This window comes from Apus apus, chromosome Z, assembly GCF_020740795.1.
Source record: "Apus apus isolate bApuApu2 chromosome Z, bApuApu2.pri.cur, whole genome shotgun sequence".
In the NCBI taxonomy this organism is placed as follows: Eukaryota; Metazoa; Chordata; class Aves; order Apodiformes; family Apodidae; genus Apus; species Apus apus.
The window spans coordinates 113815-133219 of NC_067312.1; the positions used below are offsets into that span (position 1 = coordinate 113815).

Consider the following 19405-nt stretch of genomic DNA (forward strand, 5'->3'; position numbering starts at 1 on the left):
AAATAGCCTCCTGCCAGTCAGGCTTGGGTGCTTTTTGCTTGAAGTTGTCATGAGAAAATTAGAGATGACATCAGTAGTTCGGCATTTTCAGCCTTTCCATGAAATGTTTATAAACAGAATAAAATCACTTGCACGGCTTGAGAGATAAGCACTGGGATTTGAAGGGACAGAGAAACCTCTGGAAATCTGCTATCATTTATTACAGCACATTAGCATCCTAAAAGTTACAGACTTTCACTCAGGAGGATTCTTTTCCACTCAGACAACATCAGCCTGTCAGCCCTTCCAGCTCTGCTCCAGCACAGCACATTAGTTAAATCCCTGCTTCCCAACTGAGCAACAAACCAGCCCATGCCCACCAGCCCCCAAGGAAGGACAGGACTGTGGGGTGCCAGCACGGGGCTGCAGCCTGCTCGGTCTGGCCCAAAGGCAGCTCGGGAGGGTCCATCCCAGCACCAGTTCCACTACTGCCTGCCTGCCAATCTGCTTCACTTCACTGGAAAATCTACGGGATGCAGCAAGGACATCAAGCCGGAATTACTTACAAAACCACAACTGAATTTGGAAAAAATGCTTTCATAGGTCAGGCTTAATTGACTTTTTTTGGTAATTGAATATAATTCATTTACCTTTCCATGTTCTTTCCGCATGTGAGAGATGTAAACGTCTCTCTGGGTGAAGAGCCTGTCACACTCCCAACACGTCCAGCCAGGATTAGCAACTTTTTTAGCCTCTCCTTTCTTTATGGGAGAAGGAGATTTCTTCTCCAGCTTTTCTGTTCCATTGACAGATTTTGTGTCCTCCTTGTTGTGGCTGGCTGAGTTCTGAGTTGTGGGCTTAGTACTGAGGGGCAGATTTATCCCCAGGTTTGGTGGCCCCTCAACACTTTTCAAAGTTCCATGCATAGACTGCAATAAAAGAGGAAAAAAAAAAAAGTACAAAACTAACATAGACATATACAGTTGTACTGACAAAATGCAAAGACCCTCTGAGTTAAAAGTCTTAATTGACTTCTTTGTCACACTATCAGAGCACATTCTTAACTTAAAGAAGTCAACTCAAGGCAAGGCCTACCATAGCCCTGACAGACACCATCCATAGCTGGAGAGTTTTCTTCACTGGCTAGATATTTTCACCAAAAAAAGATACTTTGTGGGTTAAGTTTAAATTGCTGCTTAACAGGGAGGAAAAAAGGGCTCAAGAACTACTTCATGTGAAGTTTAATTTCTTGCTTTACTTACCTAACACTGCTAGTTGAGCATCCTCATTTCACACGAGGTGATCAGAGATTTTCAAGAAGTAAAGGTTTTTACTGACAAATTTTGACTTGGCACATTGGTAAATCAGACAAGAAAAGGCAGCTCTGGAAATATCAGGCAACTGCATTGGTTGGGAGATATTAATATTTTATGTTGAGGCTGAGTTAAGCCCTGTCTTACTCCATGTGAGGTTACGAGCACTCTAACTTCTTTCCTAAATCCTGTGGCTTTTGGGACTACCCGCTGGCTTTGCAGCAAATACTAGCCTGATCAGTAGAACAAGTTTTTCTGTTTCCCAACTTTAAAAATAAAAGTCTTTTTAAAAAACTAAAATGTTATTAGAAAGCAAAGCACACAATTTCTTATTTGAAAGGAAACCAAAAGCACTGAAGCATGAAGTGGATTCCCAGCGACCACAGCCTGTACCACCAGCAGGGCTGGGAGTGTTCCACCTGCAGGCCAGACACCACCACCTGTTCTCACTGCCTGTCAGAAACTCTCTCCTGGCTGTTAGGGGAAAATAAGACATAGGTTTTGCCAACAAGAAGCACTCCCATCTGCAGGAATTATTCTAGGTTATTTTTTGTAGCTTTAAATAACCTCCTTCTGAGCTTCTTTCCATCCCTTTCTGTTGTTTTCATCCAGGTCTTCTCTGCCTTGATGGTTTATGTCCAGTCACACCAAACAATTACTTTTTGTGCAGCTGGGCTGAGCTCTGCCCTGCTCTGGCACTTGTCCTCTCCCTGAGTCCTTTTCTGGTTTTATCTATATACCTTCTTCCTGGCTTTTTCTTTCCTTCTGAGCTGAAGTCCAGTTTATACTTTTCTGCTGCTGTCCTTACAGACATCCTAAACAGAAAAGCACTAGCAATTCTGAATAAAAGCAGTAATACTGTTACTGCACACCTATGTTCTAATCCTCTAATTTTGTTCTCAAAAATGTCTGAATCCTTTATAGTGAAACATGCTAAAAATGACTCGTTAAAGGTACGAATACTGGCATGGGACACTAAAGCCAAGAGGACCACTGAGGGTCTCTGGCACACGTGTAAGAGGATTCTCACAGTAAACGTGAACTAGCTCAGAAACAAAGAAAACATCCAGTCCTTGTGTTTCTGAATGTCTTGGGCCAGCCCGTCCCCATCTCCTCCTCAAGTTTAAGACTGGCTTCAAGATTAACTTTTTTCAAGACCTGTGATCTTGTTTCCAACACAACTTAAGACTTCTGAGGTTACAAGTGCCACAGTTGAGACTAAAATGCAAAATTATGGTTATAGCAGACAAGAAGCATGTCTGGATTCCCACTGCTCTGTATACAAATTTTAGTAAGTCTCATGCAAGAGAAGCCCAGTGAAGGAAGTGCTGCTGTTCTGGACTGTAACACTGCAGCGGTGTCAGCAACTGCAGCTGCTACCAGGCTCCAGGTTGTGTCAATAAGGAACTTCAGCCCTGCTAACAGACTTGGTGCATGCAAAACATGGTAACACAGAACATTGAAAATACACAGCTAACAAATCATAGCCAGGGGACTGCTGGTCCTGAGCAACGTGACTTGCAAGGATAACAGTAAATCTACTTCAGTTATAGGGATAATGATGAGAAAATCCACTTCAAGTTTTTCTAAAGCATGAGTATGTCCATGCTCATATGTGAACACACACAAACTACCTCTGCATCTATTCAGGAAACATAATGGTTCCTACTGGTGAGTTTGGAACATCAACAGCTTGATTTTACTTGGTGTTCTCAACTCCTAACAACTGGAATATTACTCAGAACACTGTAAATAAGGCTCCATACCTACTAGGGTTGGACTAACTTACTTCACTATACCCAGGATTGTTTTGATAACATCACCTACAGAGCAATGCATGGAGATATTCCCAGAATAGCAAAATCAGCATTCATACAGAAAAACTGAGTTAGTGATTACATCACAGATACACTGAAGATCATACAAAATATAACACTTTAGCATCTGAGAACATTATTCACAGGTTACTTTTTTTGAATTATTGACATCTCTCTCAGCAGTCTTCTTGTCATTCAGTGCCTTTTAACAGTATTTTCTCTCAGTATACATTGCATGACAAACGTATCTACAAAGGAAACAAGAGAAGAGAGATGCCTACACACCTTGATATGATCCATCATAAGCTGTTTCTGTGCATATAGAAGAGAACAGTCTGGACACTTGAAAACAGACACCTTCTGGTTTTCAATGTGCTGATCAAAGTGGCGATAGAGCAAAGGTTGCAGAGTAAACACAGTGTCACACATAGAGCATTTATATATTATTCTAAAAACAGAAGTACAATAAACAGTGTCAGTCATGTTGATGATCTATTTGCAAGAATCACGATGTTAACTTTTTTTCTCAGCAGAAGTTAAGATCTGGCATCTTTAACCAATCATTTCACACGGCTTGAAAAAGTTAAAATTAAGCTCATTCAAAACATCTTCCAATTTCAAAATATGGGAGCAGAAAAAAACACACAATGAAAAATAGAAAGGAAAATCATTAAAAAGTGCAAACAAGAAGCCAGAAAACAAGAGCATATGCCAGTTACATAGATAACACCAACATCTGCTTAGGACACTGGAAGTTAAATGTGTCCAGCTTCTGAACTCACATTATGACCAAAGGGCAATCCAGCTGTTCCAGGTTGCAAAAGCTCAATGTTTTAAGGGAGTGATTGATTTGATCACAACTGGTAATGTACTTCAAGATAAATTTACTTTTTGGCAACGTACATGGCTTAGAACCTCCTGAATGCCAAGCCTAGGCTTTGTTGATGCTCTGAAGCTGAAACTTCACAGGATGGTACTTCCCTGTTCAGAAGTGACAAGCCTTTAAGAATCTGTCTGTGGGAGCAATGCTGAGACACCACCAAAACCACAACTTCCCCTCTCAGAGCCCATGAGACTTTTGAAATTAGCAACCTATATCTCCCATTCTGGTAGGCAACGTTCCAATAAAAACTGCAACAAAAGTAATTTACGTTTTAGTAGCTGTGCAACTAACTGGTGAAGCAATGCATCTATTAATATAATTTCAAAAGTGCTTTAAAAATAGATATACTAATTAACAAAGAACTAGTTAAGTTCTAAAAGCACTGGACACTAAAAGCATAGTCCCTGAAAATGCACAGACAGCCAAAATTCTGTATCACAAAATCCTAAGAAAGTTATTAAACAATCCAAAATTAGTTGTATTTTTAGCAAATCCTTGTCAAGTGTGTGTCCAAAAGGCAAGAATCAGGGAAACCAGAAACATAATCCTCTGATGTCAATGTTGCAGCAAGTACTGCAGGACAATAATTTGAAACTTGTTTCATTTTCCTGATGATTTTATAATGAAACATATAGTTTAAATTGCTTTCTAGGTAATTATTTACTTGATACTTTGCTTATCTATGCTTGATTGTGTTAAGAATTATTTCCCTGGCAGCTAAAGGTGAGCCACAAGTTCAGCCATTCAAACCACAACCCTTTCATGTGTCCCTTTATAAACGGTAAATAATTCTATTATTTCAGAAACTTCAAGCTTTTTTTTCTTAACTTGGAAAGTGCATGAAAGGAAAAGTAACAAAGGGATTTGCCATAGATCATCAGATGAGAGAGAAATCTAATCCATTAGCCCTCAGTAGTGGTAGTACTTCAGAAAAAGTTCAGCTAAAATAGAAACCAACCCCAGGTGCCCAGGCACTTTCTCTGCGAGACTCTTCCTCATCCCATCAATTAGTGGTTGCTCTCTCTGTCCTAAAGAATGACTTTTCATTTAAAAAACACCAAACAAATAACAATCCTGCTTGCTAGAATGCTGATTTTTTTTCAGAACAAGTATTTGAATTTGTCAGTTTATTACTGATCTCTACCTCTTCAGAATCCTGACTTCTTGGGTAATTCCCACATAAAATGTGTTTAAAGAGCTTGCCAGAAACAGGAAAAGCTTGATAATAACTGGTAAGAAACAAACCCCAGGTTCCTAAAATGCAGTTTGACCTCATGTCCCTCACACCAAGGTAAACCCACGGATCTCAGTAGCAGTAAGAGAGAGGACAAGACCTCCAGGCAACACAGCCGCACTGTGGGCTGTGCTCTTTGATCTCTGAGGACAGGAGGAACCAAAGGATTCCATAGTTCTCTTGGCCACAGCACACGGAGCTGCTGAGAACCTAAGCATGGTCCACTGTCTTGGTCCCACCTCAGCAGAGCAGCTAGAGATACTTTAAGCCAGTGATTTTGCTGCCAGCCCTCTTCACCCAAGAAAAAACACAGTTTCCTCAGAAAAGTCCTCACTGCTGCAGTGAAGCTGCTTGTAATGGCACAGCTGGAGCTGACTACACACATTACTCACTCCTGGGCACCCAGCCTTTTTTTCCCTTCCCTTATGTCCTACATCTCCATCAGTGCCCTCAAGCGTCATGACTTAAGTAACCAGGAAACAAGGTGAGGCACAAGCCGGTGTCCTACCTTGTCCCTGGCAGGGAGATTTTCATCCTCCTGGCTCGCTGTCATACCCCCCTGCTAACATCCAGAGCTGGCCAGATGTGTTTTCTTTGTAAGCTGCAGAAGACTTTGTTCTCACAGAAGCACAAGAACTATCTGGTTGAGATCCAACCTTCAGACAGGTCTCTGAGAAATACCTGCACTCCGTTTAAACTCAAGCCAACACACCTAATAGTATGAGTATTTCTTGGTTTATAATTGAAGCAGTTGGTATGTAATATATAACAGCTTAAAACCCTGACCAAAGCTTAAAGGCTTACTCAGGACATCCCTTATGGCCACCTCGGTCCAACAGGACACTGGGGAGAGGCAGCTCAGCTGCAGCCCCAGCCCCAGGGTGGTCACTGGACCTGCTCCTGCCCCACGGTACATACACTTCCTCACTTCCCAAAAATCCATTTAACAAATCCACACCTCATCTCAGAATAAATACAGATGCAATCTCACAGGAAAATATGTTCATATCACATTAAAAATGTTCAGCATTTTGAAAACTTCTGCACTGGAGTATGGTGTTTCTCCTTCCCATAATTTTTTTTCTCTAAAAATAACAGAACCTGCGAGATAACATACTTTGTACCAATAGCACAGCATATATCCATCATACACATCCATGCATACAGCCAAAATATGCAGCCAGATGTCCATAATCTGGCTTGATAAACAAGAATTTCTCCAGTATCCAAAAAGAGAGCAGCCATGAAATCTCAGCATCTTAGTGCTGCTCCTATGAAGTAACACTGTTTACTGGAAAAAAAAGAAAAAATCACATATAAACTCTGCTTTTCCAGAAACCCACGTAGCATCTTAGGTATGCTACAGGAGAGAGCTTCACAAAGTCGAAAGACAAGACAGCCATCCATTTCCCTCTATTAAAATAATCCAATTGCTTCCTGCTGAGAATTCCTGGACATAAACTTCATTTTCCACACACCAAATAGGTTAGTGTGTCTGCTCTGCAGCAGCCTGTGGTACCATCCCTAGATCTCATGTTCCCGGAACCCCCAAGACATAGACAGCCCTTGGCCCATTCCTGTATCCAGGAATGTGTAATGGGGAGGGCTGGAACTCACCCCCGAGGGTCAGGCTCCTTTTACACACTCCAGGACAACTCAGAAGCTTCACATTTCCAAACACAGAAGGCTACTGTACCCTTCCTTTCATTTCTTCTCAAATGTTTACTTCAGAGGAACAAAAATGTCACCGAGCTAACGCAGCCACACCTACAGTGTTCCATGACTGGGTTACATTCCTTCTTTCCAATAATGAGTTTGTTAAGCTTCAAACTGCACACCAGCAACACAGGCATTAGGTAACATGGCACAGATAAACCACCAGCAGCAGATTTTTACTGTGAGAGCAATATTTCACAACATGTAAATTCTGGAACATTTAGTCTCCATAACTGCACTGGCACCAACAGAGGAGAAAGAAGACAGAGGAAAGAGCCTGCAATGAGAAGGCACCAGGCTAAGGCTGATGAGCTGTGTAGCCTGATTGCACATTCACTGGCACCTGCAGTTCCCACTGGCTTCAGCAGAGCCCTGGGATGTCCAACATCCTGAAAACAAAGACCCCAAAGCCAAGTTCCTGTCGTGCCCATCGTCAATAAACCACCCTGTCTATGCACAACTTCCCAAGCTACAGATGGAACCAGTTCTGCTTTAATCCAGAAAAAAGAGATGACATCTTGGAAAAAGCTTACATAAGCAGCTCTATAAATGCCTGTATTTTTATGTGGAGGAGCAAGACTGGACAAGGTTGAATGGCTGGCACCTCTCACCCAATGACACACTGGAATCGCTCTCCTTGAGACATGACTGCCTTATGGAAGCAAAAACCTAGCTCACCACTCCACATGTGGCTTTCAGGAGGAGAAACCTAGTAGACAGGAAGAGGAGAACAGATCCTGCAGGAAAGACATGGCCTGATGAGTGAGCAGCTGCCTGGCCCAGCAGAGGGTCCTGTGGAACCACCCCAGGTCAGCCCAGAGGCAGCAGCTGTCACAGCCAGAACCCCCTCTCACCAGGGCACACCCCGACCCGCGAGCCCCTGGCACCAAATCCACCTGGTGACCAGCTTTGAGGTGACAGAAAACAAATAAAACCACTTCTCCCACCTCTTCAGCCAGAGGCTACTAAAATCACTGCATAAGCCCTGATGAGTTTTGGCAGTTATTTTTGGAATCACATTGACTTAATTCACAGTATAAATGCAGATGAGCTCAAGAGATCAAAAAATGATCAGAAAGAGATCAAAGAATGAGCAACAGACTTGCTGCTTGTCCGAATAACTTCTGTAATTACCACACTGCTCTCCTGTAGCACACGGTGCTCAAAAAACTGCTACTGCTGTGCTCATCGAAATTTAACCTTTGCTGAATAAACTGCTAGCTAAAAACTCATGAAAACAGTAAATGAACTCCCCACGTCACCAACAGGGTAACAAACTGCTGGTTTTCTGGTGCGTGACTTTGACTGTAAAGCACAGGGCAGAATGCAATTCCACAAGTAACAAAAGGCAGGCAAGTGCAGTAGAAGATTAATTTGCTTACTTTGGTTCGCCTATCTTGATACCCGGGTGTTGTGTGTAGGCATGGGAGTGTGTGCTGGGAGCTGATTTGAATGCCATGGGACAGATAGGACACTTGTAAAAGACTTCACAGTGAGAGCCTTGAATGTGAGACTTGAGTGCCGCCACATCAGAGTACACAACATTGCAGTGCACGCAGCTGCAAAGAGAGTGGAGAAGAGTCAGTCCAGCCCAGAGCAGCACTGAAAGAAAGGGAATCAACACTGATTTTCAAGCAAGTGGAAGAGATACACATTTATATGCAACCTGATAAAACGAAGTTATTCTGTCGATTTAAACAACCCAGTAAGAATCAACATAAATAGAGATTGGCGTATCAGAAAGTAAGAAAAAAGAAAATTCCCACATTTAGTTTGAAAATCTGAGATACGAAGTCAGAACATGTTTTTATGGCATTACAACAAAATAGATGGAAGGGCTGACAGAGGAATATTCTATTGATCGTGAAAAGAATGCTTAAATCCTCTGCACATTTCTAAAGAGGGTTTACAAAATGTATTTTTACTGCATGCAGGGGATTGTACCAGGTACACCACAGCAATTTAGAAACTACCACCAAATTGAAAGCCAGTAAAGAAGCATTTCCACTAGTTCCCTTGTTCAGATTTAATGAAGACATACTGGTCACGATTTCTTGGCACACGTAATCAAATCAGTGCTTGGATTTAAAAACAGAGTAATTTAAGCTCAGGACAACTAAATCAAATCTCTACAATCAGATCAGTCTATCAGATTGGAAGTCCAAAATGTTTTTCACAAACATACTTCTGCTGTGTCGAAAATTTGTGACCTTTCCGCATCTATTCTAAAATGAAATATTGAAAAATTATTAGTACATAGGAATTTCTATACACAATGGTCCCTTCTAGTGCCATACATCTCCAGTACTAAATGCTACCATTTAAGTCCAAGAACTTCCTGCAACAAGCAGTCACAAACTAACCTGTGAAATGAACAAGTTTCTTATTGACTAGTATTTTGCAGTACGAGTTTTACAATCTCAACATAGAAGGACCCTCCTCTTTGAAAGTTTTAACTTTGGCATCCATCATGGTAGCATGATTGTTGTCATATAAACATAAAATCATTATTTTATACTGTTTAAATGCTTTGCTGAGAGCAATAAAGCAGGGATAAGCTATACATTGCATTCAAGAATCCTGTTCTCCTTTTAAATGAATTTTATCAAATGTCATCCTTGCTCTTCTGAGCTCTTATTTTACATTCTTAATACTATTAATCGAGTTTATATTTATCTAGTCTCCTCTTCTCAATGCATTTTGTAAAGTAAATAGTCCTGACCTTTCTTGGGTCTGTTAAGCTCTTCTCTGCTTATAGAGAGACAAACATTTCTTCACAGTGGTCAGAAAGCCTGATCCTCTTTCACAGCTCTACTCCCAGGGTGTCACCTCAAGAGAGCTGGGTCACATCTCTCACCTCCCTTTCCCTGACTTCATTGTCTAGTGATGCATCCTCAGCATCCACCATTGTATGTTAACAACAGTCCTTAAGGACCAGGCCTTCCTTTCTTGGACTGCTCTAGCAGCTTTCTTGATTACAACCTGAAGGATGCAGTTAAACTTAAGGTTGAAAGTTTCAGCTGCTTTAGTTCAGAGGAGCGGCCTGGATGGCTGGTCAAGGTGAAGTCCCTCACAGAGGTCCTCTGGGAAGACAGGACGGGTTATGCTGCTCCTCGGGTGAATCCACCATGGTGATAAGGAGAGGCTGAGGAGGAAGACATTAATTTTCCCAGATATTGCTTTCTTTCCCTAGGTATTTTTGGTTTAGTCTCACCATATACAGAAATTCTGCCTTAAGTGTGACGTGAGGTGTTTATGATACGTCTTGAAAAGTTCAGTAACTTTAGTTTAGATTCACCAGGAAGGATTTATAAGTCTTCTGGTGTTACTGGTGCAGGCCAGGAGTCCCTGAAAATGATTCCATGTACAAACCCACGAGGGACAGACTAGAGGGAAGGAGAGTGGAGGTAGCAGATATCAGACATGTAGGACGAGACAGATACTGCTTGGGAGAAAAGAGGAAAAGAGAAGAACCCAAAGAAGTGCCAAGAGCTGAGAGCTGTGTCAGGCTAGGGATTCACTCTGAACACAGACTGCCACAGCAGGGGGGCTACTGCAGCAAAAATGCTTTCTTCCCTCAGTGGGACATTTCCCTGCCATCTCTGTAAAACTTCCAATCACCCTTCTCCAGCCAGACAGGAAGAAGTGGAAATGTCTGGGGAGTGCTGAGCAAAGCTTGGTCGTGCGGGTTCCTCTTCCTATCTCTTCTGTGCTGCCTTCCATTCATTGCAAGGACAAATCTAAGATAAAACTATTTTTCAAGCCTTTCAAAACTTAACATTTCCATCAAATGCCTCCGATCCCCATTTTCTCAGTGAGTTGCCATAACAACAAAACATAAGAATAAAAGGGAAACTTAAGAGTCACAAAGTATAACTGTAACACCAGGCTAGCTGAGTGAGAGAAGTAATTTTCAAGTGATCTAACACTGAAGAATCTTGACTTCCTACAGATGGGACAGTGACCAGACAGGTGTAGTACACCCATCAGCAGCTCAGTAATAAATTCTGGCAGTGAATACTGAAAAAGACTCTTCTACCAGAGAGAACCACGTAAAATTCAGTGTTTTGAAAAAACTTAAGTTTTTTTTTTTTAGGAATCTGAAATTAAGAAAATAGATCTGAATTCTCTAAATCTTATAAACTGTGTCCTGAGCCTGGCATTTTATGGGCTGGGTGGGAGCAGCTAGTATTCTCATTTAATAACATACAAAAGCAGATGCCCAAAACGAAGTAGAATCCCAATGTGGTATTTATTAAAAAATTTGTAGTACTAATAGCATTGTTGCCAGGACAACCATAAACCCATGAAACTGTATTCTACAAGCAATGCTTATGAAAATGGATTATTCCTTCTAAAAGCATAAATTACACATAAATTGACAACAAAAGTAATCATTATACTGACCGAAAACCAACTCTTCGGGTATAATGCAGGCAGTTCTTAGTGACATGAGTCTGGAAGTGGACAGATCTGCAGATTGCTCCACATTCAGGACACGTGTATGGAGATTTATGCTGATGAATTCTCTGGTGTGATGCAAAACTGCACTGGTTAGGAAGCAGCATCTGGCAGATATTGCATGTCTTCTAAACGATAAACCAAAATAGATGAAAAAAAAGGTTTGGTTCAGCTATACAGGAGGTCTTGTGTCAAACACTGTAATATATCAAATAAAAGGTTAAATGTCATGACTGTGATGTGAGCCAAAAGAAGTAGGCAAGTACTAACTGCAGGCCCTACAGACAGCTCTTGCTGGCAACCAGAGGTACTGGCATTCTGGCCCATTCTGGCCCAACAAGGTTCCTTCCTACACCACTGTCCAAGGAAGACACATTCTCCACAGCTGCCTCACAAGATTCCCTTAATGCTGCAAGGGGCCCAAGTACAATATGAGAATCAAATCTTATGGTTTTAACTCAGTGCACCATATGAAGAAAAAACCTCAAACCCACCAAATACACTACCTTCATTTTCTTTGATCCTTGCTCCTGATTAAATCTTATCGTAATATCCATAATACAAAAAAAAGCAGTATTATCAGGAAGAAAGTGAACACATGATTTCAAACTGTTTCTCAGGACAGAACACCTGCATCCTATTCTGCATCTGAGTAAACACTGGAGATGTATAAAATACTTACAAAACTTTTCTTTGCAGAGCAATAGTTCTACACGCAGAAGTAACTTACTAAGCTAATGATTTTCTCCTATTTTGTTACACAAAAATAAGAATAACAAAAAATAAATCTTCAGCGCTGTGTTGACAACATGCCAGACCAGAAACACTGAAATTCTTTGGGTGCTTTGTACTGGTTTTAGGATGAAATACAAAGGATGCAACCCAGCAATAAACTGGCTTCACTTCTGCTCACAGTTGCTTTCCATCACTGGAGGGCACAAAGAGCCAAAGCTGTAAAGGCATTCCAGAAGATGTCTGATTTACAGTAATACATCTCTAAAATCCCTAAGCAGAGACCTGACATCCTGTTTGCAGCTCAGCTTCTGCTTAATTCTGACCATGGAAGCTGCTTCACTGACTTCAATAGAAGTCCTCACCATCTCAAGGCCAGCATGAACCCAAGCCCTTGCAGAACAGGACTTAAAATCAACTTCATTTCATAAGACTTTGCTTTGAAAGGCTTTTCAAACCATTATTATTTCCTATGACTTGAGACTCAGGAATCTCACCACTGACTTGGGAATATTTAAAACCAAAACCAAGTCTCCTTCATGAGTTGGCTATTTTTTTAACACAAGACTTGGGAATTTTTATAAGTGTTATCTGTAAGAATTCAGCAAATGTAGAGATGTGTACATGCTGCAAGAATACAGAACAAAGCAAGATCTCCAGAGCTGCACTGTCAATTATTTCCTAACCTACGTATGAAGAAATCCTGAAAAAAATAATTAAGAAATAATCCCCTTCCTCATGGTAAAAGTTTCTTACTACAAGACAGGTGCTTTGTAAAAAGTCACCCCCTTCCAATTTAGGTAACTCTCTTTTAAGTACGTTTTAAAAAACAGTAAGATCCAGGTCATATAACAGCAGAATCAAAGCTACCATTGTAGAACTAGTACAGTATTACAAACAGCTTTCATAGGGGTCTGACTTACTAGTACTGGCAACTATGCCAGTAAAAAAAACAACCTGTTCCCATTTAATCAATAGGCAATGGACACTAACTCCAAAGATGGAAGGAAAAAGCCTTTTAGAGTCACTGCAAAAAAGTTTTTATTTTTTTTTCCTAATATAACACTGTTTAATATCAAAGTGCAAAGTAACTTCTTAATTGCTTTACCATTTTTAAAGTGTTACTAACACTCTAAGAACAGGTGTATTTTTGTATTATAATCTGTACACTCCTTTTAAATTCTTTTTCCAAAAAAGCTTAGTCCAAATGCTTTTTTTTGAGGGTGTGTGCAAATACTTTGATTTTTTAATTTTAATAGTAATTTTAGTAAGAAATATTAACATGAAACATCTTGTGGTCACACACACAGAAGCAGTAACTGTGTTTTCATCTGGCTCACTCTGCACATTACGTACTGCTTAGTCACTGAAAACAGAATAGTTTACAATTTCCATTTCAGGAGCAGTGAGGTGGGCACTACAAAGAATAGCAAGCTGCAAATAACAGCCTTTTTCCTATTATTTGTTTGCAAAATCCCAATTTATTTTTTTTTATTCTTCCTTCCTTCCAAAGTCAAAATACCAATTTCATCTAACTTTCCTGTCTCCTTCTCCCCAAAAGAGTGGCAGTGTTACAACAAAAATCAGTGCCAAGCACTGAGAATGAAAACAGAAGCCAGAGTATTTCTTGTCTAAGCTTTCCAAGGGGTAATATATGATGAAAAATTCCTAAAAAAAGTTCTACACAGTGTCTTTCTCCAGCAAACACTACCCTTGCAGCAATGCTTGGGACAAAAAATGGACAAAAAGATAACAAAAACAGCAGGATGCACTGCCCTCCCCAAAGCAACTGCTCAGTTCAGCAGTCTCCGTGCTGGGCAGTTCAGTAAAGCTACAACACTACAGTGTGGAATGAAGTGCAGTGTGAAAAAGAACAGCAGAAAACTGAAAACTGCTACTTGATAGATGACAAGGAGTAAGAAAAAACGTAATTATTTTTAAGAGGATATTTCAACAAAACATTTTAAACTACTTTCATTAAGAGTGTTATTTTAAAAGGAACAACACATAAATTGGTTTTTCCTCCAGTGCTGTGCAGCAAGAAGGCTCTTTTCTTTAAATAAAATCCTGTAAATTCATGGCCTAGTAGGCAGTTATTCAGGCCTGGTTCATACATCAGCTCTTAAGAGAGCAAGTTTTCAGCATGAGACACAAACACGCTGAAAGGTGGGAGGCAATGCTGCCTGGTTTTGTACCTCCATGAGCTTTCCCCCCTGGCCAGCAGTACCTGTGTGCCCACCCTTCTCTTCCCACCAACTGCACCTGTATTTGACACTCTGAAGATCTCGGTTGCTTCCCATAGTAAATCATCAGGGTAAACAGTGTCTAACAGGACAGGTACAGAGAGCAAACTTGGCAGCAGCAGGGCAAAAGCACCAGACAGAGGTAGCAGGAAAGGGCAAAAGGTGTTTCTACACATCTGTTTAGTTTACCTGTCCATAAAAAAAAGACCCACAGAAAGTGTGGGATCCTGAGAACAGGTCCCAGCCTGTTCTCAGTACACTTGTCTGTCTCATCCACTTGCTTTATATTGGTGCCTTCCTAACTACCTGACTTTACAGAACCAAGAACAATACGGTTTTCACAAGGACTGCTGGATCTCCTCATACCAAGTGGAAACTAATGGACCTATTATGAAAAAAAAAAAAAAGGTAATTCTAACACCAATAAGCACCAGCAAAGGAGTTACCTAAGAAACAATCACTGCGTATGAAGTAACTGAAGAGATGGTGCAGAATATACTCATGGTCAGCATCAGATCCTATTCCAGCTGCAGCAAGATCAAGGGATGGAACACATTCTGCCAACAAAAAGCCTTAACAAACTCAGGCACACTGGCAGTGTCCTACCAACAGAAATTCACTCCTGTGGCTTTTCACTGGGAAGCCAGGCGCTTTCAGCCCAAGGGGGCTAGCCAGTTAATAAAGCAGGAGCTGAGGCAGAGACACATAGTCCATGTAGACAAGGTTATTTCCACATTCAGATCCCTTTACAAGTGCACTCTGTAGTGATGGACACAGTGTAACTGCTCCATGGCCACAGAACAGCTCTCTGGTTTAGTGAATAGATTCTGACCAGAACATGTCTGTGCTTCTATGGCTACTGCATTTCTTCCTAACTGCAGAACTTAAAACCCTTCATCCTGTACACTGCTGTGCAATTCCCAGGAATATTCCTGGGGCACTCCTGTCTTGATCAGTCTGTGCATGTTTGCAGGTTTTCAGCCTCCCTCTTAGCAAGCAGCTGCCACACCAAGCTCAACTGAATGCTTTGAAACACACCAGAATCCCTTTTAATTGGCACGCTCCAACAGAAATCCAACTTTGTCATTTAATTAACAACCTTAACTCTCACAGGATTATAAAATACATCGCACAATTATTAATATTAACTTTTATTGAATTACGTGTTGCTTTCAGATTAGGCCACAGACATTGGTAAAGAATTTTAAAGTGGTTTGTAAGCTTATCTCATTAGCAATCCTAAGAGGAAAGGAAAACCAACAGAAATAAACAAATGGTCACACAGCAAGAAAGGCATGCCAGTGAACACCGCTTTCCACTGCTACTTTAGACAGACCTGAAGAAAGAAAACAGCATGTGTGTCCTCCCAGTAGCACCAGTGTGCCCAGAGCCCCTGGAAGAGGAACGCCTAGCTCACTCTGGGGCTATGCAAAATAATAAAAACTAAGGACAAATAGAGAATGAATCACTTAAAACTGTGATTCAGATGGAATAGGCGGGCTGTTAACGAGGGTGCCAATTAAGTGGATTCCACAGGATACTCAAATTGCAAGCACAGAAAAGAACAGTATTTTTTTTTTTTAGCAAAGACCATTAATTTCAGTATTACCAAGTTCAGCTGTAAGAAAGCTAATGCTAAATTCTAGCAAATACATACAGTGTAAATTTCAGACTTCAGGGTTTAAAAGAAAATCTAAGAAAACTCTTATTTAAAAACGTTGACATTCACTATATATGTGCTTGCAAGATTTTTTGTGGTTTTCATTTATACTTTTAATCATGGACGTTCAGATAATTAACAGCTAAATGAAAGTAAAAACACATCCAAAGTCTCCTAGGCCTACAGATGAAACGTAATGTAAACATATGATACTCTACTTGTCCACTTGTGTCTGCAGCCTGCTGGAAGTGAGTTGCAAGAGATGTCTCATCCTGGAAAACTTCATTGCACTCCAAGCACTTTAGACTGTGTCTGCAGAGTTTGGAAGGGTCTTCATCAAGCGGCATAGCGGGGACGACAGGTGTGCTGGCTGGGGCTGAAATCACTGTCCCCGTTATGCCAGACTGGATCTTGGTCACAGGATGTGTGCCAGCTCCCACGGGGCTCTGCAGCAGAGATGCAGTTGTATTGCTCGAAGGAGATGCTATCATTTGATCTGCTGGGACTGGCTTTAGAATCAGGTGTGAACACTGCATCACGACTCCCTTTTCCTTGTGCCCCCGAGCGTGGGAGAGCAGACTGCATTTGTTGTAGAACACCAGATTCTTTGTGCAATGGTTACAGGTCACTTCGATGCGCACGCTCCTCCTGTCATAGTGCTGGGTCAGGCTCTTCTCCAGAGCAAAGGAGTCGCCACACTCCAAACACTTGTAACCCCGCGTGGGCAACGTTATTCCGGCACTGGCAGGGGGACTGAGGTTTGGGATGTAAACTGGCACAGGATTGACACTACTCAGCACCTTATTGAACGCTTCCACTACAGAACTTTGTAGAGATGACACCACCTGGACTCGAGACACTTTTTTAGAAGGCTGTGAGGCTGCTGCAGAAATTATTGCCTGCTTTATTTGTTGCTGAGGTTTTGTTAGCACTTGGCGGAGTTCAGAGGTGGTTTGAGCACCTTGAGGCAGAAGGTTAAGGTTGGCAAGATGGACTGTCTTTGGCACGAGTTTAGCACTGGCGAGGCTGGACGCTGGCACCACGACTGTCTGCTGCTGTATGGCATTGGCAGCCTTGATGATGGCGCTGCTGGCGCTCTGCACTGAGGCAGCTGAGATGACAGTGGCTTTCACTGTGGTGTTGTTGGCGAGCTTCAGATTAATAACTTGTGAACCTGCTGTTTTCACGGCTGAAACGGGGAGAAAGGCAGTAGCCACGGGTTTGATAGTGACCTGTTTTGGTGCAAGTTCTGCAGGCGCAACTGCGTTGGTGACAACTGTGGACTGGAGAGGAGCTCTAGGAGGAGAGGAAAGGACAGCAGCAGAGGTTGGCGAAGACAGGAGAGATGTCATGGAAGTTACCATAGAAGCAGTCTGCTCTGGCTTTTTACCAGAGTCCAAATCAACCTCTGGCAACACTCTAGTAACAGTTCTCTTGATCTCCCCAGAAGAAGTCTTGATGGTCTTTATGCGAACTTTAGGAATTGCTGGTGTTGACCCTGCAGGAGAAGATGGAGAACCTTTGCTACTGTTTTCACTCGATACACTTCTGGGACTATCAGGTGGTTTGACAGATGGTTTTTTAGCACCATCAATGAGACTGTGAGCTTCAGGTGATTTTTCGATAGCCCGGGGACTTTCACTCATGTCTTTTGGTAATGGAGAACATTCTCCTGAATTAGACTGTAAATCTTTACTGGTATCCGTAGCTGCCTTTTTAGCACTCAGTGCTGCAATTGCAGCAATGCATGAAGAAAGCTTTGCTGAGGACTTTGCTTTGGACTGTGAAATGCTGGCAAGACTTGCTTCACTTTTTTCAGCACTCAGTTTTCCATCAAGTACCCTGTTGTCAAGAAGCTTCTCAGAATTGTCTTTTAGCAATTTGTCCTCAGTTTTTCGAGCTTTAAAGGGCTCATAGACACTTAAATTCAAGGAGTTTGCCTCTGTCTCTCGTTTAGCGACTTTATTTTTATCTACACTGCTTGAGACTGGGATTCCAGATTTAATCAAGTTCTCCCCTCCAAGTGCCTTTAGTTTGTCATATTCCTGCTGGGATACAGATCCTGCCAAGACATTTGCTCTGAAATTTGCACGCATCTCCTCTTTATCTGGAGGGTCATCCACCTCAATTTTTTCATCATCATCAAATTCTTCAGCACTTGATATTGGGCTGAACTGGTTGAAAGCTGAATCCTTCAGTGCAGTCTCAGAACCTGACCCATCATCTTTTAGTGACTTCCCTTCATCTTTACCATACCCATCAAGAGCGGACGATGTCAGAAAGCCATTGTGCAAGCCATTGCCTGTGGAATGGTGGCCATCCTTGTCCACGCCTTCAGAAGAATCAATAGTACGCACGTTTTTCACAATGACACTCACACCAACATCAGATGATGATGGGGCATGAGAATCTTCATCTGTGTGAGCATTTTGTTTTATGTGGCTTTCATGGTCATCATGTCCAGATTCAATAGCTGCTTTTGGATCAACCATGTCTGGTATGTCAAAGGCTGCAAGAAGGTCATCGAAATCTGGGGTCTTCATATCCCCCATGGTCATGTATTCGATTGTAAGCAAATCTGTAAAATAAGCAGAAAGACATCACCTCAGCATTTTAAGCTCAGACAAATCAAGTGTATGTTCACATATGCCATACAAAATACTTCTGAAGTATTATCTTCTGAAATTATCCATTAGAGAAGTGTTCTAGTGCAAGTGTACAGTCAAATTATTACACCAAGATCTACAGTAATCCATCAACTTCACAAGTAACCCTGTCAGTTCATTCTAGGCACAACTTTCTCTTCAGTGACTTTCTTCCTGCCCCCTCTCCTGTCCTCTCCCACACACACAATGATTGCAGCAAGATACCTGGACTTCATGAGAACAACATTGAGGCACTTGCCATTCCTCCCAAGTCTAGACTTTCCTTGACATCTGCATTACCAACCTGATGAGCTTTCCTGAAGAAAGTAAATGTTTCCACTCACAGTTTAAGGCTGCTGCACTGTTTTCTGTAAATTAATTTGCTTCAAAAGAATTATGTATGGAGTGTCTCCCAGTGCTCACAATGCTTTTTTTTAGCAACACTACTGAAAGATCTGCTGAACCTACACTACTCCTGACATGTGTCTCACCTACTTTAAAGATCTCCAAGAACAGAGATTCCTTCTACCTCCAATATCATTTATTCTAGTCACTCACAATTTTCACTGTTCCATGTTTCCTGCTGCATAATCTGAATCTTTCTTGATGCAATGTGAATGAACTACATGTGGTTCTATTCATCCATCCTCTCTCAATGGCACTTTGCTCTGAGACCATTATCTCCCTTCGGTCTTCTCCTTTTCAGGCTAACCAACACCACT

At 41.5% G+C, this 19405-nt stretch overlaps 2 protein-coding genes across 8 annotated transcripts in view; one reads left to right on the top strand and one right to left on the bottom strand.

The window, feature by feature from the left end:
- The window catches only part of ALPK2 (alpha kinase 2), a 165041-nt gene that overhangs the window by 17778 nt on the left and 127858 nt on the right, over nucleotides 1-19405 (top strand). The window lies entirely within an intron of this gene.
- ZNF532 (zinc finger protein 532) overlaps nucleotides 1-19405 on the bottom strand; it is a 38251-nt gene that overhangs the window by 8486 nt on the left and 10360 nt on the right. For all 7 annotated transcript variants that reach the window (XM_051642200.1, XM_051642194.1, XM_051642198.1 and 4 more), the window contains 5 exons: nucleotides 16257-18616; nucleotides 11350-11531; nucleotides 8325-8501; nucleotides 3395-3557; nucleotides 630-908 (listed from right to left, as the gene is read on the bottom strand). In XM_051642200.1, the coding sequence (XP_051498160.1) occupies nucleotides 630-908; nucleotides 3395-3557; nucleotides 8325-8501; nucleotides 11350-11531; nucleotides 16257-18596 (3141 nt within the window). In that variant the 5' untranslated portion in view covers nucleotides 18597-18616. The remainder of the gene's footprint in view (nucleotides 1-629; nucleotides 909-3394; nucleotides 3558-8324; nucleotides 8502-11349; nucleotides 11532-16256; nucleotides 18617-19405) is intronic.